General features: G+C 33.7%; 1 protein-coding gene across 1 annotated transcript in view; it reads left to right on the forward strand.

Annotated features, from left to right (window-relative positions):
* The window catches only part of PCBD2 (pterin-4 alpha-carbinolamine dehydratase 2), a 28657-nt gene extending 5205 nt beyond the window's left edge, over window positions 1–23452 (forward strand). The window contains exons 3-4 of the mRNA XM_029285786.1: window positions 20088–20168; window positions 23237–23452. Of these exons, the coding sequence (XP_029141619.1) occupies window positions 20088–20168; window positions 23237–23347 (192 nt within the window). The 3' untranslated portion in view covers window positions 23348–23452. The remainder of the gene's footprint in view (window positions 1–20087; window positions 20169–23236) is intronic.

The following is a 23452-nucleotide window of genomic DNA, read 5'->3' on the forward strand; positions in this document are numbered from 1 at the left end:
TTCCCTTTAGAATAATACATTTGACTGGAGGTATTCCCCCCCCCCCCGTTTTTTCCTATTTTGCATTTCTTTTTATTTTTGAACTTGTTATACTTTTATTTTATTAAAACATAGAAGATATAATCTTCTATGGGCTGGGAGGGTCTTCTAGTCCAACCCCCTGCTCAAGGCAGGAGACCTGTTGAAAAATCCTAATAAGAACAATAATAAAAAATAATAATTCTACACTCAAAGTTGTATTCACAAATCTAAGAGGGACCCTAGCAAACCAATTTTGAAAAATTGGAAAACCAAAAAGAAAGCACCCCTCCCATCCCCAATTCAGACTTCAACAAGAAACACATTGAATATGGGGCCTGTCACTCACTCACTCACTGTCATAATATTCTTCTGGCTTTTTTAGGTGGAATTATAAAGTGTATAGTTGAAAGGTCAAAGACATGATACTCCTTATTTTTGTATGCTCTTAGGAAGTTTCCTTCTTTCTGCTGTATGATCAGCTGGGTTTCCTGTTTATGTTGGCCAAATGGCAATAAAAGAGACAAGGATATTTAGAAAGGAGCTCATGTTGAAGAATTACAGGACTGGCTGAAGTACTTGAAAGCTGTTTACAAAACTACTATGTTTATTAAATAAAGACTTCAAGTTAAATACTTGATTTAGCTTTCTGTGTAACTTTTCAAGCTCTGATATCTAAAAGTGAGAAAGTAAACTCTACATGGGTATCAGGACTGCATCTAATATCTAAAACTGGGACATCTTTTCAAGGTTGCTAGTTTGACTGTTAAAATGCATGATTGTGTTACATATGTGTATATGTGTACTATATATTCAAGGCAGTCGTGGCTCCTGACAACTGGCTTGATAAGCCTGTTCAGTTTTCTTGCAACATTTTCAGAAATGGCTTTTCACTGCCTTCTTCCTAGGGCTGAGAGAGAGGGACTGGCCCAAAGTCATATAGCAGGCTTCATGCCTAAAGTAGGACTAGAACTCAGAGTCTTCTGATTTCTGGTCTGGTGCTTTTAACTATTACATCAACTAGCTCTTTTTTTTAAATAAAAAAATAGGTTTAGGAAAAGAAGATTGCTTGTAGATTCTTAATAAAATAGAACAAAATAATACCTATATAGAATTCTGCTTAAGTGAATAGGAATTTCTGGAAGGGTCGATTTTTTTTAAAGATTGTTGGCTTCATCTGCCGTTATTTAAAAATCCTGAAATGGTAGTCAATGTTCTATGACACTTATTCATGACATGATATAAAACATGTACTACATATAGTGCCTTGGTACCAAATCATATATTTTTAAGGATTGAAATTTCATAGCTATTAAATTCATAAGTCCAAAATAGATCTAAAATACACAAGTTTCTCTGCGTTATCTGCATTCAATAACTTAATATCCTATCTAGCTTATATGACAAGAAATGCCTAATGATTCATAGCAACATCACACTCCTCTAATTACCAGAAACAATGTCCCTGCAAATTATACCTACTACTTAAGTGGTAATAACCAACACAACTTTCCTGAATACCTTTCTCACCCTAGGAGAGGAGCTGTTCCAAAGAGACGCCATTATAGAGAATACTTGTTTCCAAAAGCCCAGTTGGGTTACAACATGTCCTCTTTGCTAGATTATATTTGGTGAGCAGTTTCTACTTGGAGCAAACAGTCTCAAATATATCCATGTTCCATGCCATAAAGGTCTTTATAGGTAATAATCAGAACTTCATGTTTCACTCAGAGGCCACCAGTGCAACTCTTGCAGTAGAAATATTATATGATGTTAATGGCTCTCATTATCTGATGGTCCGCTTCAGTTTGCAACTTCCAAGTATTTTAAGAGCACCCTCGGTGAAGTAAGATAGAATAGTCTAGTCATGAGGTGACAAATACACGAGTGACTCTTAATAGTGACATCTGGGCCAGGCAATATTGCAACTAGCAGGGCAGCCAAAACTAGTGAAGTCTTTTTTGCCTGCAGATTGTACCTGCTATTGTAAACCCAGAAACACCTCCAGGTATAAGCAGAAGGAGTGCATCACATCCAGAACAGAATAGAATAACAGAGTTGAAAGTCTCAAAGGTGTATTTTTGGACCTGGATGACTGAGAATCTTCATAGACAACAGAGTTGGAAGGGATCTTGGAGGTCTTCTAATCCAACCCCCTGTTCAAGCAGGAGACCCTATACCCGTGGTGGCAAACCTATGGCACACGTGCCACAGGTGGCACGCAGAGACCTCTCTGTGGGCATGCACACCATTGCCCCAGTCCTAGGCCTTCAGCTGGGTTTTATAAAACCTTTTTGCTTTAGGCCTCCACCACCGTGTGCAAAAAAAAAAAAGCTTCAATCAATCAATCAATTTCAACTTCTCACGGGGAAAAAAAAGATCTCACAAAGTTTGAATTGATTGACTGAACTTTTTAGTCCCACCCAGTCTACCATTTCCACCGCAGCCATGTCCACCCAATGGGCCACACCCACCCAATGGGCCACGCCGACCCGGCACCTGATGATACGTAAGTGGGTTTTGGGTTGCAGTTTGGGCACTCGGTCTCTAAAAGTTTCACCATCACTGCCCTATGCCCAAAGGTGCTTTTCCAAAAGACAACTGGACTTTCTTTCTTTGAAACCATGTTGTTTCTCATCCAAGAAGCTTCTTTAGTTCTGAAGATGAAAAGCCAAAGGGTTTTCAAAGAAAAAAAGCTAAGAAAGTCCAGTTGCCTTTTGGAAAAGCACCTTTGGGACAGCCATGATCTGGTTGACTGAGAATCTCCATAGACAGAGACCCTATACCATTTCAGACAAATGATTGGCCAATCTCTTTTTAAAAACATCAGGTTTTGGAGCACCCACAACTTCTGAAGGCAAGCTGTTCCGCTGATTAATTGTTCTAACTGTCAGGAAATTTCTCCTTAGTTCTAGGTTGGTTTTCTCCTCGATTGGTTTCATTCCATTGCTTCTTGTCTTGCCTTCTGGTGCTTTGAAAAACAGGTTGACCCCCTCTTCTTTGTGGCAGTCTCTTAGATAATTGGAATACTGCTATTGTGTCATCCCTTGTCCTTCATGTCATTCTTAGTTCTAACCAAATATAAATTATCTTGGAATTAGATGACTCTTGAATCAGGAACCATTCTGCCTTGCTTGGGTGAAGCCTGAGTTAATTTCTTCCTAAATTTCCAGGTACTGAGATGAGATTTCTGCCTCATCTCCTACTTGACCTGGAATGGAGATAAACTACTGCATAGCATTCGCATACATAGGATGCCTCAGAATGTGCTGACAGATGAACTCTCCCAGCAGCTTCATGTAAATGGAGGGGAAAGGATGAGTTCTATAGCACCCTGCACTGAAATATCCAGGGCTCAGTCTCCTCCCCACTCCCCCATTGCCACTGTTTGGAAGTGCCTGCTGTGGAAGAAGTAGAACAATGGCAGAACAGTGTTCTCTAATCCTAACCTTGCAGATGGTCCACAATTGGAAGCTGTGCAGAGAGTCAGCAGGAACAAAAGGATTGCAATCTCCCTATCCAAGTGTGTCATTTAGATAAACAACCAGCATGATTTCTATTCCATACCTGGGTTGGAATCCTGACTGGAAAAGGAGACTGTGTGGATTCTTTCTTCACTGATAAATGATAGTTGAGAAAAATTTCATGCAGGAGGCAATTGATTTAGGAAAATCTGTTTGAAATCTACAGCAAGGTTCTAAGGCAGCGGTTCCCAACCTTTTCTGTACCCCGCGCCCCTAGAACGCTTCTGATATATTCTCGCACCCCTTACAAAAGTTCAAAATAACGGCAACAAATTATGCATATACGCTATAATATAGAAAACCCAAGTTTTCGCACCCCCTGGAATACCGTCTCGCACCCCCAGGGGGTGTGAGCACCCCTGGTTGGGAACCCTTGTTCTAAGGCATGGCAAGCAGAGATTATTTCTACGTGATACCACTCCACCAAAATATATAAAAATGAGGGGAAAGCCGCAAATTAAGATTCATAATGTACAACTTTAATGTGACCCAAATATATCAATTTATATTCTTCCTGAAGAAATTGCTGTCTTATACAGTTGTGTTATAAGCTTTATTTTGTTCAAAATTATGATCCACTTTGGAAAGGCTACTTAACAACCTGTCCTCGAAGTTATGACTGCTGTTCCCCCATGGTCACATGATCATATTTTGAGCACTTGGCAACTGGCTCACATTTACGACCAATTGCAGCATCTCACAATCATATGAGTATGATTTGTGATACTTTTTCCCAGTTTCAAGTAAAAAAAATGTCCATTTGGAAGAATGGATTTGGTTGATGACTATGTGATTTGATTTATAATTGCAGTGACTCACTTTAAGACTATTGTAAAAACAGTTGAATTTGATCATGTGGTGTCTTGACCTACAATTGCAACAACTTATGGCCAAAATTCTGGGCTCCATTGTGGTTGTAAGTTGAGAATGTTTAAACTATCTGTTTTTATATGATATACTGTACCTCTGAATTCTTTACAGTTAACATTACACGTTGATTTCCTTCTTATACCTGAAACATGAATAAGCAATACATCTATTTCTTCCTTATCAGAATGAAGCTCAAAGGAATATTTAATTATATAACTACCGGTACATGTATTTATTAATCTTAGATATAGTATCTTACACAGGGTACCTTGAGAGTTTTGCATCAGAACAGTGATTTGAATTTGAAACTTTTATGTGTAATATGGAGACTTATTCATACCCTATTTATATGGTCCTAAGACTTACACAGTTTATTTTTCCTTAGTGTGAAACATGAACCAATTTATAATGGTTTATAAATTGTGGCTTCTTTCTTGGGATGGTTCTTCTCATTAAGCAAAACCAAATCAACCAAATCAATATATTATTAAAAGATAATATATGTTAACCAGGCTTTTGTACCTGGTTTAACCAATTACACATTATAAAGATGTTTATAGATTAATATTTATTTTTTAAGGAATTTAAATGTGTGTTAAAATATTAATCAAATTTGAAGAATTTTTTTTAAAAGAGCTGCATCCATTAAAAAAACATTGTTTCCTTTGGAAAACCAGTAAGGATAAATGGTTGGAAAAGAGTTGGAAAATTCTACCAATTCTACCATAAAGCTCATTAGCAACCTAAAGTATTCACAAGCTTCATGTAAAGATAAACCAATGGTTGTTAGAAGGACAACTTGATAGCAATGCAGGGAATTAGAATAAATGGCCCGAAAGCCTCCATTCTGTGTCATTCTATGACATTTGGGGGATTTTTGAACTTGGTATATATATATTTTGTTTAAATGAGGAAAAAGTCCTTCTAGCTATCTGTTGAAATAGTTTTTCATTCTCAGTTTATTTGAAAGGATTAGGAATGGAGTATTTCTGAATGATAGATTTAATGTTCTGGATTTAACAGAGAAAATTTAACAGTTATTTATTTTTAAATTCACCTTTCAGCTTCTAACAGATGTTTGCAAATATCTCAGTAGTTGTTTTCTTACCATTCCTCATTACATTCAGAAGAAAGCACATATGGTTGAGTCAGTTGCAGAATGAAGGCAGCTATTTATTCTTAATTTGAGCTGCTGAATACTTGTAAGATGACTTGATTAACTAACTAAAATTTGGACTTCTGCCATGTCTGAAAAACCCATCAGTGTTTCTTCCATCTTTACTGTGCATTATATTCAGCTGCTTTGCTTCCACTGTGTAATATTGAATAATACTTCCATTGTCTCTGTTTTCCAGCAGTATCTCAACTGGACATTTAAACAAAGTTAAATATTTTGTCTTTTAGATTTAACAAGCACTTTGGAATAAATATCTGATATTTTATATATATCTTTTAACGCAAGTGCTGTGTCTAATTTTCTTTAATCCCTTTCACTTACTTTGAAATGGTGGTCATGAACAAGTTAATAAAGATTATGTAGATTTTTTTTCTTTTTTCTTAAAAACATTGTTTTAAAAAATCTACTTTGTAATTAAATGGATTCTGGCCAGTAAAAAGATATTGGAAGGGAGGGGGGGAGAGAGAAAACTGCAATTATACCTATTTTAAAAATTAACCATTACTTGCCAAAAGAACATCAAACCCACTTAGCGGACATCCGTTAATCCAGTGGTTAGCTGTTTCAGGCTTTAATGCACACTGTTTTACACGTTAACGGTTTTGAAGTTCCAGGCCATGGCTGACCTTTCACATCTGCTCCTTTCACAGTAGGAATCTCCACTTACAGCTTCCTGTCAGAGCAGATTACAATGACAAAGTGCAGAACTTCTGCTGGCTGCAATTTTGTTTTTGATCAAAATTATTTCTTTCACAAACAATCACGTTTGCTAAAATGTTACATCTGCTCTGCAAAACCACTGGCAGCACCACAGTTTATCAGTTAAGATCAACTACAGTTTTTCATTTTGAGTTTTCAGAAAGCTGTAAATCAGCCTTAGATATGTTTGCTAGAGCTCACCATTTTTGTTGTTTCCTGCCCTTTTGTGTTTCAATATATTTGTTTTGGCAAGACTGAGGAAGACAACTTGCTGCTATGTCAAAGTAACATAAACATATCTAAAATTGGGAGTGAGGGCGGTGAGGTGGATTATATATTTTTTTCCTTTTGAAACTGAGGACCAATTCAAAGTTATAATTATATTATTATAATTATGATATATTCAAAATCTAATGAATTACAACTATAGTTCCTTGATTTGTTTTTAATATTATGAAGATAAAGTCTCTATAAATAGTGGTAACTAATATCCACCTATGTTGATCAGTGCCATTACATTTAACATACTCTTGCATGTTGTTTGGTTATTTTTAATTTTTGGATGTTTTTCTTTGTGTGCTGATCTGAGGTGTTGGGAGTGAAACAGCATAGAAATTACTACCATTTGCAGTTTTTAAGAGGCATTTTTACTTATGGTTTGGTTCTATTTCCTTGAAGAAAATGCTACATTAATAGTTAGAAATTGATTCAAATTGGACAACTAGAGGTGAATTAGAGTTGCTTTCTTCACAAAAACAACATATTTCTTTAACTGATATCCTTTAATTTAAGACATATTTGTTAGTTTTCATATGGCTTGCTATACATGTGGTGGATTATATTCACTTATTCAATTAAATATATTTTAGAATCGCAAAGGATGTTTTAGATTCCTGAACAATTGTAGTTTTTTTATTTTTAGTTTCATTAACATAAAAGAGAAACAGTATATCATGCAAAATATTTGCTGTTTAGTCCGTTTGTTAGAGATTCCAAATATGAGAATTTTTGTTTATCTGTTACATCACTCAGATAGGATTGAAGACAGTAAGTATCAGCAGAGCTGATTTTCTAGTCAATAGTGATAGAATCACATCTTAAATATTTTACTTGAGTAATCAAACTGATAATATGTGGAACACAGAATGAATTAGTTACAGTTGTGTCCCAAGAAAATTGGTATAAAAATTAGTCATAACTTGCTTAAGAGTGATTGATTTTAGTGAACTAAATGCCTGTATCTTTGAATCCAATAAAAAATCTGTAAAGGTAATGAAATGTCTTTGTTTTGACTCTTCTTTCCACCTTACCTCCTCAAGATAAGGCTTGTCAGACTTTCCCTGTTTGTCTTGTATTACACAGGACACATCAATTTTTTTTGTAAAAAATCTCATTTAAATTTAGATAGGATGCTAAAAAAACTGTACAAAGAAACATCCTGAGAGAGACAGACAGACAGACAGACAGACAGACAGATTTCATTGAATATTTTTATGGATGCTAAAGAAGAAAAAACACACATATAATGCTGGGTTTGTCTAACTTTGCCTTTCCTGATTGCTTATTTTATTTGGATCTCAGAATACATTTGGATGTATTCTGAGATATAACTCATATATTTCATGCTTTGATTAAATATTAAATTGCATCCAGACATATAGTAAACATATCCATTGAAATTAACAGGATTTAAGTTAGTTATAAACAATTTAATTAAAATGTATTCCAGTCAGTCTAACCTAAGTATAGTCATAAATAGGTTCACATAACATAATGGTAGGATTTGTTTACTAAGATTTTTTTGTCTATGTTCATATGCCACACTGAATGATAAACTATGATTTATATATTACAAACTATAGTGGCTGAGTTTACAAGATACAGTAAGACAAAGCCAAACAAACTATATTATGGTTTAGTGTGTTGGTGTCATCCAGCTTTGAATGTAGGTTCAGCCAGTTATATATATAAGGTATTCACTAGAAGAATATTGGTGTGAACCCCCCCCTACACTCCAGATAGATTCTAGTACCATTTCTGTCAACCTCCAGTGAACCAGTGTGGCAGATTTGTACTATCTCAGCAAGCTGTGGGACAGCAATTATAATTTCTCCTATTTTTCAGAAAGCGATCTAGGTTAGCTATTCTACATAGACTTGAGAATGTTTGAAGGATCTGAGCCAAGGATTGGTTATATGCGATGGGGACAGTCCCATTCTGGGAAATATATTGGATTTTTTTTTTCATTACTTGAGCTGAATTCCAAAAGCAGATAATTTTGGACAAACCTGCCATAGAGAGGTCTAAGATCTGTTTTTAGCACAAGTGAATTAATTTAATTTAATTTAATTAATTTAACAAAGATGGCATTTCTCAGGCAATTCATTTTAGAGAGCAGCGTTAACATTAGTTGAAATATATTTGGAATAAAAGTTTCCAAAGCAATCTTTGGCTCCTATAAAGTTGTAACTATTGCAACATTTGTATTTTTAATCTTGCTTAAAATAGTATTAGTTTGCTTTTTGATGGCTATAATCAGTTGAGTACATTCATATGAATGATTGTTTAGTACTGTCTTCTGCGTAGCAAATAGCGTCACAAAAGCATACAAGAGAGGAGAAGCAGCCAGAATATAAAATACTTGTAGAAACACAAATGTTACTAGTACTACCCATCTAGAAGTAAACTTGAAAATTAAAAGTTCACAAAAAGATTCTTTTTACCGCTCACTAAAAAGGGGCTATAAAGTTACAAAGTATGTTTTTATAACATATAAAATTCAGTATAGCTTTAAAAACAAGTTCGTGTGGCAGCCACACAAACTTTAATCATTCTTAAACACACATACAATATTATCTATTCCTCAGTAAAGGACCATGAAATTAGTTTGTAAGGTTTTTAAGAATTGGGGAGTAGCAAAGCAAGACGTGTTCCATTGTTTCCGTTTCAAACCCCAGTCATGGCTCATGAATCTGCCCTCACAGATATTATCACGTGCAAAATTATGAACTCAACTAGTATGAAAAATCAGTGCAGTGTAGCAGGCTATAGACAAGCAGCTGGATTAAAACATCACTTTATTCCCAGGTGTAGATATTATTTACAGGCAACACTCAAATAACTATAGATCAGAATTCCATATATATATTTATCATTTTCTTGCCTTCTTCAGACTGAGTGAGATTGAATTTGTTACTTATTAAAGAGACAGCCAGCTTGGTGTTCTGATTAAAGGCACTGGGCTAGAAACTGGGACATTGTGAGTTCTGGTTGATTTTGGGTTCCTTACTTTCAGTCCTAGGAAGAAGGTAATAGCAAATCACCTTGCCAAAAAGAAAACTCCAAGAAAATTGTATGGACTTTTCCCTATAGTCATCAGGAGTAAAAATTGATTAAAGACTCGTATTTTAAAAACCTCACAGCACTTTACAGTTAAGAAATCAGCACTTAAATCTCAATTTACCACAGTTCAAATATAAATGATATAAAATTTGTAACATTTTAAAATAAGAAATAAAGCAATTATAAAACTAGCATTAGAAGAACAAAATCGTTAAGATGCTTGGAAAAATGAAAATATCCTGCCAAACAATTTATTAGTTATTTATTGAATAGATTTTTATCCCACATGTATTACTTTATAAATAACTCTAGGTGGCAAACATACATAATACTCCTTCCTCCTCCTCTTTTTCCCCACAGTGAGAGAGAGTGACTGGCTCAAAAGCACCCAGTTGGTGTTCATGTCTAAGGTGAGACTAGAACTCACAGTCTCTTGGTTTTGGGATAAGAACCTTAACCACTACATCAAAGTAGTTTTTTAAAAAAATAAGATAAATAAAAAATAATAATAATGCATTTCCTCAGGTGCTGTGTTCCAACATAAGGAAAATCTTTATAGGTTAAAACCAGCACACTGAACTGGGAGGAATTGATATGATATGTTCATATTACCAGTTCTAGAGAATTGTGTAGCCTGCTTAGATCTCTGAAATGGCCCATGTAAAAAACATTGTCATAATCTGAAAGGGAGATTACCAAGAGATGGATTATCATGGGGCTGTAGCTGGTGAATCACCCTAAGCTGGTGAAATTTATCACCGTGCATCAGATTGTTTTGGGGGAAGGGGGTCCCATCTAGAGCAAATTGAATCCCACTCCTTAGTAGAAACTATCTACTAACAATATCTGGCTTTTCTGAATTGAGCTTCAGTTCATTACAGAATCTGGAGAGTTTAGAATTTTAGAGATAGAATTTTCTTCCACTTCAATTTGAAATAGTCAGCTAGGATTAACAGTTAAATCAATTGGAACGAAAACCAATTCTAACTAGTGGCCATAAAGATGAATCCAAGTCTCTGTTGAGACTCTGTTGAGATCAAAACATAATACAATATTTTTGCACATAGCAAACTAATGGAAGAAATTTGCACTATGCAGCTTCAAGTCAGCCTTAGTCTGTAAGTGTGAAAAGGTCATGGCACCTACACATTCTACTAATTTATGGATTGGAATAAGTTTCGGATAATTAAAGGTGGAAATAGAAAATTGGAAAATTTGTGCTTAGAATTCAGAATTGTGATTGGGAGTATGCTGTCTGAATGTAAATTCTGCAACCCCTCAGCTTAACCTCTGGCCAGATGGAATGGAAGTGGCCCGAAGGTATTTGCATGAATAATTTGCCCCCAAATATGTTTGTCTATTTTCTTGATTGATATGCTTGATATTTTTCATATGCTTTTCATATAAATCCAAATGGATTGAATGTGTTTTATATCTGTCTCTTTATATTTTTGTCTGTATATTAGTACCTATCATAATTTTTGTAGGGCCTTTTTAATGTTTTTTGTGAAGGAAGGGCAATATTACACTGAGAATGTTGTACCTTAAGTAAATAAATTAAGTTTAATGTCTATTAGGTAGGCCCTAGTGTCATGTATGTGAGATTGATGACTATATTAATTGAATAAATAAATAAAATGCTATTCTATTTTTCTCAGAATTCAATAATGAAATACCGTATAATGTAAAACTAACTGAATTTTATACCTGAGTCTTAAGATTGAGCTTAGAACAGTCTGGAATGATTAGAATAGATTTGGAGCACTTCCAGTAATGTTAGAATAGCTGATAATTTGAAATATTTTGTATACTTCTATCAAACAGGACTTAGTTAAAATCAACATAAGGTAATGTTTTGTTGTAACATATAGAATATTCTGGTAAATACTGTAAGTCATGCGAAAGCTTTGTTCAAAAGCTTATACTGTAATCAGAAGAAGATCTCAAATGTTTTATTTTTCCTGGAAAGATGTAACAAAGCATCCCTTGGAGTTAATTATCCGGTAAACTTTGAACTGTATTTTTTTGAATTTAACACAGACTTCATTATGTAAAGCAACTGATTACGTGAACAGGTGCTTTCCTGCTTAGAACTTGGAAATTTATATTGGCAAACTCTGAGGTACAGTATTTTGGTTAGAAACTGAAAAGTCCATTTATTGTAACAAAAATACAAACATTCACCCATTTCTTGTATTTCCGAAGAAAAAGTTATCTTTATTTTTTGATTCTGATTCTAAGTGTAATGCATGATAACTAACATATGGAGAAATGAATGCCTGAAATGGCAGGAGATATTCTATGATGAGACCTGGAACATCTAATGTTTGCATTTAGTTTTTTAAAGCTTTATCTGGTGTTTTCACTATTTTTCTATTAGAAGGTTTATTTTAAATGCTTTAAATAAGAATATAAACTAAAAAAAACCTTTCCTTGAATCTGGAAAATGTCTTGTTTTGAAGAAATGCAAATCATTTAAGAAAAATAAATATGTATTTGGGCAATAAACTTAAAGATGAATATGATATGTCAAAATAGTATTCTAGAAAATCTATTCATTTATTTAGCTTGCATCCCCTCCTGACTCCCAACAACTCTGTGTGACTCTCCAAAATCAAAACAAGACAATTACAATAAAATCAGTTAAAAAGAAGAAAAAAGATAATAATTGAGAGAATAGATGGAAACAAACAAAGGGGCTTCATTCTCCCTTGCCAAAAGCCTAGGCCCTAGGGGAAGAACCGTGTCTTCACAACTCTTCTAAACAACAGTAGAATTTAGGAGTTTAAAATGTGAGCAGGAAAACAAACACAACCACCCATATTTAGGCTCATTCAGATGTATCTGCAGAGAGCTGACCTTCAAATCATACCATACATTGTCTCAGTTTTATTAAAGACCGTTTGGTATCATTGGTTGGAGATGGAGAAAAAGGAATGTAGTCTGAATAAAGCATTTGTGTTCAAAGATTAACTGCATATGATGTTTGGTCTGTCTTTTACTTAAAATTGTTCATACTTTGCAAATTTCTTTCTTTTTGTTGTTTAGATGATGTATTATGTCAGGTATATCTAAATGATTGTGAGAATTGAGTAGGTATATATAATTTATGGAATTCTACTTTATAAAGTAAAATATTCTAATCATTGCCAGTTGCTTCTTCTGGTGATAAATAAAAGGAATTTACAATTCTTCTTATGGTCTAAAATGGAACCAATATTCTTTCCAATAATAATAAAAAATAAAGTTATAATCGCAAAACATTCTTAAACATATTTCTCCCCTCTTGACCATTTTCTCCACTACTCTGATATAAAATTGGTACTCATTTGCACTCTACCTAATGCCAATTGTATGCTAATTTTACTGCCTTAAATACCTGATTTCTGATTCACTGTTTTAAGTCACTGTGGGACCTGGTAAAAATGTCTTATGGGAATGCATTGTTTGGATGGCCTTTGAAATATGTAGTTTCTAAAACTAACTGAGATTAAATTATATTGATTTAAACTATTTTATTCTTCACTTAACTGATATTTTTTTGCATAAATGCTTGTAACCATTTAACCTACTTTTCCTTGAAACTCATGAAACTTTTGACATTATGTTAATACCTAAATGTAAAGATATTCCAGTGTGTAATAGTCAATTCTTCTTACCCACAGTTTGACTTGGCTGCATTTATTCTTCATTTCTTGAAAATTAGCAAATCATATGACAATAAACAGAAATGTCCTCAGTGAAGAGAGAAGGGGAAACTGTTGTTTATCTGGTCAGGTGGTTTAGATTAGCAGTGGTGCTGGTCTGTATTATGTTACTTTAAATCACAGTGTCCCAAAAGGACAGAAATTATGAAGATTGTTACAGTATGTTTCATCCAATATAAGATCAACAAATTGGAATAATTTTATAGGAAAATCACAGCATTTTGGCAAGACACTTGTTGAAGAATTTGATCTAACATGAAGTTTTGTTCACATTATTTGTTAATATGTAAAACATTGTTTGATTAACATATGAAGTGTAAACATTCTAAATATCAAAGGCAAGAATGGCTTTCACAAGATTACACAGAGTGGCAAAGTTCTTAAAATAGATCAGAGTTTGTGCTTTTGCTGTCAAAATGTTTGATACAGAACTGACTAGCTTGTTTCTTCACCATAATAATTGTAAACAAGTTGGAAACCATAGCCTATAGATGTAGTAAAAAGGGTAAAGCCTTTTCTGCGTAAGCTCTTGGAAGAACATAGAAATAGAGTTTAAGGTTTAGGTTAGCTTAGATTAAGTTAGGTTAGGTTCTGTCTGATCTTTCATCAGATGTTAATTTATAGAATCTCTCTTATATAATATAGGAATAAGCTATGAAAATAAGGTCACCATTAGAATGAAATAATCTATATTTAGAGTTCAGAATGATTTAGTAGGTACAACAAGTTAAAATACAGTGAATTCATGATTAATTTGTATGTTCTTCTGAAAATGAAATGGAGATACACCCCCCCCCCCCCATAGTTGGCAAAGACAAGCGGAGTAAAATCTGCAGGAACTCCTTTATCTTTATCCTTTACCTGAAAATGAACCATTTAAAACGTAGTCTACATGGAAGCTTGCAGAACCCATGTTTCCACAGTGGGCTAATTGTCTAGATCACAGTTTCTTAAACATTTTGCTGTTAGGACCCCTTTCCACTTTTAAAATTATGGAGGACCCCAAAAGAGGTCCTTTTATTTGTATTTTTTTATATTTATCAATTTTTACCACATTATAATTGATGCATTCTTGGAATATTTCTTTATTCAATGCATATGACTGCCCATCTGAACAAGAGACTTATGATTTAGTGAATCTAGTCAAATAATATATTACTATAATGCAAGAATATTAAAATAGGATAATGTTAAACTAGATATTAACATAAATAAAATATTTTTCATTAAAACTTTATTTTTCATAAATAAAAATAGTAAGGAGAAGAGTGATATTGTTTTAAATTTTTGCCAATATTTTCAATACCTGGCAAATAACTTTTATTTCTCAGATCCCTGAGAGGATCTTGGGGTACCCCGATGGGTGCTTGATCCCTCTTTTAGAAACACTGGTCTATATTATTGCCATTTCCCCCCCTATTTCCTTATGTCTTTGTGTTGGTCAAACATATCCATAATCTACCATTTTTAGTAATGTGGGCCCCCCTTGTATCTAGATGCAGAAATGGTACTGCTTGCATAGTTTAAGGAAATGTAATTATAAACATTATAAAGCCTCATAAAATCCAATTTAAAAAATTCCTGTATAGAGGTTTGCGTAGAAAATAGGGCATTTCTGTATTTTTCATATTTTTCTTGATAATTTCCTAAAGCCATTCATTTGGTCTCTGCCCAGAAGAAAATAATGGACAATTTGAACCTTTGCTCTGCATAATATATTAACAATTCATTTCTGTTTAATATAATGTTTCCTCTTATTTTCTGGATGTGTTCATTGAGTAGACCTAACACTGCTGAAGCTCACTGACACATTTAAGTTGTATCTGATCATTAGTTATAAAAGATTTATAGTACAGTGAATATAATATATTTATTCCTACTACTGATATTAGGAATATTGTAAAATACTGGTATTATACAGTCTATCTGCCATTTATATATAAACATATTTAATATTATTTTAATTAAGCTTAATTCCAGCAATATGTTTAATCACAGTAATTGTTAATACAAAAAGAATATTGTAAAGTTAGTTGAATCCAATTTTGTGAAAGATAACAATGAAATAATTAACCTTCTAAACATAGTATAACCTTCAGAAGATTTGTGATATTTTCTCAGAAACTTTACTAACCCTGAGATTGAGTAGTATATGTGTTTCATATTTAATTAGATATAAAGTGGCGCAGTAATGCTAATATAGAAGTAGATGCATCATGATAGTACATACTTTTAAGTAAAAATTATTCCGACATAGTATGCCTAAAGACTCATGATAATATACCAGCAACTTCAATTATTTAGAAAATTATCAAGAAATTTAATCTTTGCTGTCAAAATTAATACAACAATCAATGGAATATTGACCTGATGGAAGCTACAAGTTAAGTAACATGGGATTAATGTTCTTTTGCCTATTGAATGCTTAAACAAAATCAAGAAATGAATAATGAATAAATATTTATATTGTTACTATTTTTCTTTGAGAATTCTTTCTTTTAAAGAAATTACATAGCACTTTAGCTGAGTTATTAGGTAATTTGTAATGAAAATATTGGGATCAAAAGGAAACAGGAAGACTTTGTACTTGAGTGTAGCAATGCAGAAATGTAAATGCAGAATGTAGGAAAGATGCAAGCTGTAATATATAAAATTTAAGGAACAAGATGTGCAAAAGGGAGAACTTTTCTCAAGTTGGAAGGAATTCTTTGAGGAGGAGAAAAGGCTTGTTCTGGTGAGAGGTTAATTTTGGAAGTAAGCTGAAAAGGTATAGCAGTTGTGTTGGTCAAACTTCCTGAGAAAAATGTAATTGAATGCAAATTGTATAATACAAATGTGCAAATTGTATTTTTTTTTATACATCCTATACCTTTGCTACTGTAATAAGATTGTCCCAGAATGTTCTCCAAGATAATTTTTTATTCTTAGGGGAAAAATGGTCTTTAAGATGTAGGCTTATTCACTACTTGGTGCTCTTTTTCTATTGAATTATTTTAAGACTTGCTCAATGAGTTGGAAAAAAAATTCCAGATGTTAAAATATCCTTGTTGTGGAAGGCTTAACAATAGTGCTGATATGAAGGTCAAGACCACGGTGCATTTTTCCCCCCAAATAAACAAAACACTTTTTAACATGAAGTGTTTCGCTTGCTGGTAAACAAAAACTTACCAAAACTAATTTGACTACTACATACAATGTAGGCTTGACCATGATCTTGGCTCACAGACTGCTTAATAATATTCATTATTTTAAATTAAAGTTGAAGAATTGCAGACTCTTGCTCAAATTAAGATTGGTTGTGTTGCCGGAATCTAGTAATTACTTTAATTGATCACCAGATAGTTTCCTTGATCACCAATTACATCCAATTACTGATTATGTTTCAAGACGTGAAGAAATGTCCAAACTGATTATGTAATAATGTTTTCATATATAATCAATCCTAAATAGCTTTTCCCCCCATTCTCAATTGTATTTTATAAAAAAAGAGAAGGTTGTAAGCCTACAGATACAAAAGGTGATCCATAAACAATAAAGTTCTGATTTCATTTAATTAGCAAGGGAAGTATTTAGGAAGCTTAATGGAGATTGCTCTGCCGAAATTACTTCAACAGACCTGCTTTTCATTTTCTTGGTAAAAAATATATGTAAGGGGGAGACAGCTGTCCGGGTTTAAAATGGACTGTAAAGGTATGAGTCTGTTAGATGTACATATAAACCTGACTGCAGCAAGGTAAATTTTTACACTGTTTGAAATTCTACAAGATCCATAAAATATTTTAAAATGTCATAGAACCTTTGAGCAAGAGTTCTTTTAAAAATTATTGTAGTTAATAAATTGAGTGACATTAACAGTCTCATTGGGACTTTAATGTAATTAACTTGTTTTTAGCTTGCATTCAATGGTCTACTCTATAAAATTAAATTTCCAAACACAATCAAACTCCTAATACTTAAAAAACAAACAAAATACCCCACTTGTTAGGCTACTACTGTTAAACCTTTGATTTGCTTATTGTGATTTACATCAACAATTTCCAATCTTTTCCTTTTGAGGACTGTAATATGATCTAGGATTAACAGCATGGGTCTGTGGACAACATGACATGCATGATTCTCTCTGAGCAATATTGGGACCTAAACATAGGATTGAAAAAACTAAGTAGCTTACAGGATCTCACAGGGTTTTTTTTGGCATTCTTACCCAAAATCTCATAAGATATTGGTTGGAACCCCCAAACCTAGGGACATTTAATAATCTCATGATATTTTTGCTCTTTTATTATTATTTTTGGATGCCTATATTAGAGGCTAACTGCGTTGCCTTTGTGGATCACTAGTGGTCCCTGAACTAAGTGTGCCACCATTGGTCTTTTAAACAAAACTTTCTTTTTGTATAACTCTAATTGATAGTTGAAGCACTTTCTTCACCAGCATGGCTAACTACTCAAGCAAAGAGATTTCCATATTAAAATAAATTAAAATAGATGATAGATAGCTAGATAGCTAGCTAGCTAGATAAAAATAAACTAAGTAAATGGGGATCTATAGTGTAATATTAGTATCCTCACAATATTAGTGGAAATCTTAAGGCAGAGGAATATGGATTAAATTAATTAATTAGTTCCCTGGACAGGAACTAAAGATGCATTGCCCTCAATCCAAAGAATATTGGGGAAAAAAGGAACTGACTTGTACTGTTGCTGCCAGTATCTTTCCAGTATCTCAAGCAGATATTTTTTTTAATCACTTACTGTCTAATCATTTTGCCCATAAATCCCAGGGCTAAGCAAGATTTAGTGTTAGGGCTATTGGCACACTAGATTTGTTGCTGACCATAGCAAACTTTCAGATAATTCCAGTAGAGATTATTCCCAAATGTTATATTTCCAAACACATTTTTATTAGCAGGTAGGGAAGTTTTCTAATTAAACTATATAATGTTTGCACCATAATTACCATTTTCATGGGTCATAAGTAATGTTTTAGGGACTGAATTAAATATTGATAGTTATGCATTGGACAATATTCATGGTTGAAAGTCAATGGTAGGTAGTTATATGGTTGAGGAAAAACAACTTCTATGTTGTGACCGGTCATGTGATCAATCTGTTTATGGAATTTGAAGAAAAAAAGTTTGATACAGCTATAGGTAAGGATCTAATGGTATTACTCAAATGTTAGAACATTTTCAAGTTTAAGTGAAAGGAAAAGTCCCTCAAATCAAGAATGAGGTTTGATGACTTCATGGACACATCCATGTAGCTGTAGTTTGTAGTTGCAATTTACTATTGTCAACTTCTGTATTGATTGGTTGGTTGTTTTTTTTCAACTATTACTGTGGATTTTCTTGATGATCTCTCAAGCAAAGAACAGATAACATTTGTGCCCTATCTATTAGAGCTGGCTTCCTTCCATCTCTTTATAGAATAAAGACAATATAACTTCAAAATGCAGGGATTAAGTTCATAAATAATCTCAGTGTGAAAGGGACAGCCAGTCTGATGCCTGCTTTGTTTAGTTGCTGTATTCATTAGGAGGTTTTTTGCAATATGGAAGTTGATGTAGTTAATTATACTGAAAATTACTGATTATTTTGATTTTATCTTTTTTTGTATTGTATTGTAGTACTGCAACCTGGAAGTGAGATTACATACACATTCTAGTAAATAAATAATCACAATGGAAACATTAGTAAATTTCTTTTAAAGAGTAATAAAGTAAATGCTCTAAATCATGCCATTCATTAAATTGCAGAATTGTAGAGAATGCCTTATTTTATCACTATTGAAAACTAAAGTGCATAGTATTTCAAAAATAGTTTCAAAACTTTTAAGTTTCAAAACTATTTACAGTGGTTTGACTTTGAGATTTAATTCAAAATCAAGTGAACCAATGGCTGCAATTCTGTGATTCACTTGAGAGCAAATAATTTCAATTGCCAACATTTTGATAATTTGTACATGAAAAACTTTGTTGGAATAATTTGCTCTGATTGTAATGATTGCATTCATTTGACTGGCGAAGTGATTTGCAGAGTCATACTTCAGTCAGCAGAGGTAAAGGAAAAAATACTGAAACTATTATGAACTATTATACTACTTCTTGATTATATGTTTAGTCAAAATTGCTGTCATAGGGTTGAACATGTTTTTTTCCCCCTGCAAACTTTTTATAACAAGACTTTAGTATATTGATGGATACATGCACTTTGAAAGATCATACTTAATGTATCACAGATTTATTGCTGTTAAAATAATCTTTCAATTAGGTTTTTAGTCTTATTTTGAGATCAGTTTGTTTGGTTTTAGCAAGGGAAAATCACTATATAATATTGGATTCTTGATACTTTAAGCACTCATATACTATGTGGATGTATGTAAACTGTAGAATTTGTTTTGCACAAGACAAAGTGGGTGAAATAGAGCACATACAATTTTGCTTTGTTTGATTTGAATCAAATCACACCCTGTTCTTAACTCAGATTTTTTTTTAATCTGCAATATAAGGATACAAACACTTGCCTGCTTCATCAGATTCTGTAACAATTTCTGAAATAATCTCTGTGACACACTTTCTTGGTATCATTCTCCATTACTAGTAAAATTTAACCAAGATTTTTTTTAAAAAAACTGTTTGCTTTTTTTCACTGTTACATTTTGACACTTTTCCTTTCTTGCACATGCAAAATATAATAAAATGCTTTATTTTAAGAATTACACATGCATTTCATCTTTTTTCTTTATGCAGGCCTTTGGTTTTATGACTCGGGTAGCTCTTCAGGCTGAAAAGATGAATCATCATCCTGAGTGGTTTAATGTGTACAACAAGGTAATGACCTAATATTAATGAACAAATAGTTTCTCTTTTCATTGGTGAATACCAGGCTCCAATTATATTTTTAACCCCCCATAGATTAAAAATCAGTCTCATTCTGTTTGTTGTAATCTTTTTCAAATTATGTCACTTTCATTCCCCCCATTTTTGCAATGATTGCTCGGTTCTATATTCATCTTCCCTCATATAGCTGGGGTTGGCTTATTGAAATAATAGAAAATATCCATAAATTCTGTTTTATCAAACTTGAAAGTATGATAATCCTATATTCCAGGCAGTGGCAACTTCATTATCTCAATACCTTTGTCATAGTGCAGAAAGAAACATAACACAGAAGCTCCACCCATTTGTGTGGTTGTGTGATGTAGTGACACATGCAAGAAATGAGCAGGGCTTACATTGTGACATAACACTGCTTATGTCACTCTGCCTCCCCCATCTCCCTTATGTTCCCTCCAGAAGTCGTTTATTTCGATTATGCCTAACTTTTGTGGGCCATTCTTGACCTTTGAAATGTACACCAGGGCCTCACATCAGAAAGTAGTGGGCAAAAAAAATAATTTTATTTACAATCATATTAAATTAAATTAGAGTTATTATGATTATGCCCCAAATGGTATTTAATTATTCCCCTTCTGCCATATATACATTTTAATTTGGTAGCAAATTTTTGAGATCTTTAGGAACTGATATTAGGTATTTGTGATCCCTGTTGTTCAAACTTTGCAAGCTACTAGCAGCAGCAGATTTTTACTGGCTCTCCAGATTGATTAGCTTTTTCTCCTGTCTTCAGGAGCAGGCCCTTTTAAAACTAAAGAAAAATAATAGTATTAGTTATTTCTGCTTTCTGATATTGCAAGTTAATATTCCAAATTACAAAGCCAAGAAATATTTTTGAGAATTCTAGATTTCTTGGTGTAGTTTCAAAATATATATTCAGATTAAGTAATAAAATAACATTTCTGAATGAGTATATTGGTCTCTGAGGAATCAACCCTAAGTTAAATTAAGGATCTTGAAATTTTCATATGGATAGACTCACAATTAGAATATTGTCAATTTTATTAACAGTTCTCATTTCTTAATGAGAAATTCTTGCTTTTAAATCTGTACTTAACATAATTTTAAACAAGATATTTTTGTGGCAACATGGGCAGACAGGAGTTTTGATAACAATTTCTATTCTAACGTGTGTGTATTTCTAGATACTCCTGATACAATTTTAATTTCTGAGAATTAAATATCTAGACTTAATATTTTTCTCCTCCCCCAGTAGAATGATGACACAAAGAAATTTAGCAAAGCAGAACATAGTGTTCTGCTGGAGATATATGAATAATCCCTTGGATGAAACAACAGTTGGTCTGCAAAGTATTGTCAGGCTCTTCACGTTTATTTTCAACTGAATAGTTTCTCGCTTGCAATTGGTTATAATCCAATATTCTTGTGCAGTGAATATGTGCAAGTACTTTTTAAAGAAAACACAAGATCAATTGGACAGTATCCACTGTTGATCTTCTGAAGCCCAAAGAAAGAAATCGGGTCCTTGGTAATATGAATTCTGCCACTTGTGGGTTTGATCTGTGGTCCTCCTGGCTTTTTTGGATGGGAGGGGAGGGGGCATGAGCAGCAGGCTCCAGGGTTTAGACTTAATGCCACTTGCCTTGAAAGAGGCAATAGTCTGTCTTCTGAAGGGGCCTTCACTAGGTCTGGCTATCTTTCACAATGTTCACCAACTTTCCAACCTGTCCTTCCTTGTAAAAGTGGGTTAGAAAGTGACGGCAAATCAGAGATCCTAAATAGTACAGGATTTCAGTCAGAATTCGGGACAAAACAGCCTTGGTCACCTGTTCTCAGTGACTTTTGCTGTGACCCTCAGTGGCATTCATTGCCATCAACCATGGTACCCTTTGAGACTGTCTGTGGGGATTGGTAATCTGGAACAATTTTATGCTAATTCTTCTCCCTCCCAAGTGGCCAATTCCAACTGGCATTATGGGGAGGTAGCCCTTTGCAAATTCCAATGTGGAGAGTCCCAGAACTCTCTCCCCTGTTATTGGATACAGAATATACATATACCATGGGTCATTTATCACTTTGAACTGAGGCATCATCAATATGTTGCTGATACCCAGTTATGCATTGCCAGCCAAAAATGTCATAGAAGTCTTTAAGTGGTGCCTGGATGCTGTGACAATTGGGTAGAATAACCCTAGGTTAAATTCTACCAAGGTAGAGTTGTTAGTTATCAATAGATACTTTGGCAACATTGGCTAGGCTGTTCATACTCCCCATCCTTCACACCAAGAGTTGGTTTGTAACCTTGGATTTCTCCTGAAGCTGTGGTCAGGGGAATTTTCTTCCAGCTTTGGCTAGCATACCAATTGCATCTCTACTTGGAGTGAGATGCCTGGCAACAGTAACTCATGCTGATCACTAATTACCTGGACTATTGTAATACATTCAACATGGTTCTACATTTGGAGCTGACTTGGAGACTACAGCTATATCAAATCTCGGTAGCGTGCCACTTTATTGAATGCTTTCACCCTGAGAGATATGGAGACCGCAAGCCTGATTTTTTTTGTAAATAGTTTAAGATAGCCGTCCTCTGATATGAATTTGACTCCTAAGTAGCTTCAATTATTTAGTACCTTTGATGTTTGATTATTGATAATTTTAACTTTTATATTGTATGTTGTCTAGTTATACCCCAGAGTCTATTACGTTTGGGGCAGGCTACAGATGACGTAAATAAATAAATGGACTTTTTAGAGAAGCTTTTTACAAACATGTTTTGTGGTAGAACTGTCTCCAAGTTCTGTACCTGACTGCTGAGATATATAAAAAAAGATCAACACCATTCCAGTTTTCGAACAGCACACAGGTGCTTTTTAAACTAAATATACAAATTAAGATGTATTTGAAATTTTCAAACTAAATCTAGTCTGCAAGGAAATACATTAAATTATGAATGGTTCTGTTCTTTTTTAAAAATGTATTTACTTGTAATTTTTTTTATGTGTGATGAACTGTTCATCTTTCTTCTTTCTTGTTCAAAGGTCCAGATAACGCTCATTTCCCATGACTGTGGTGGCCTGACAAAGCGAGATGTCAAGCTGGCTCAATTTATTGACAAAGCTGCTGCGTCTTGTCTAACAACTGGGTGCTAAAGTAATAATTAAAAAAAAAATCTACAATGTGTTTATTTAGTCTTCCCTCTTAAAAAAGTTAATCCTCAAATTTCCCCATTGTTGTAGAAGCTTTTGCATAGATAC

This window comes from Protobothrops mucrosquamatus, unplaced genomic scaffold (genome assembly GCF_001527695.2).
Source record: "Protobothrops mucrosquamatus isolate PMUCROS unplaced genomic scaffold, P.Mucros_1.0 scaffold_186, whole genome shotgun sequence".
NCBI classification, from domain to species: Eukaryota; Metazoa; Chordata; class Lepidosauria; order Squamata; family Viperidae; genus Protobothrops; species Protobothrops mucrosquamatus.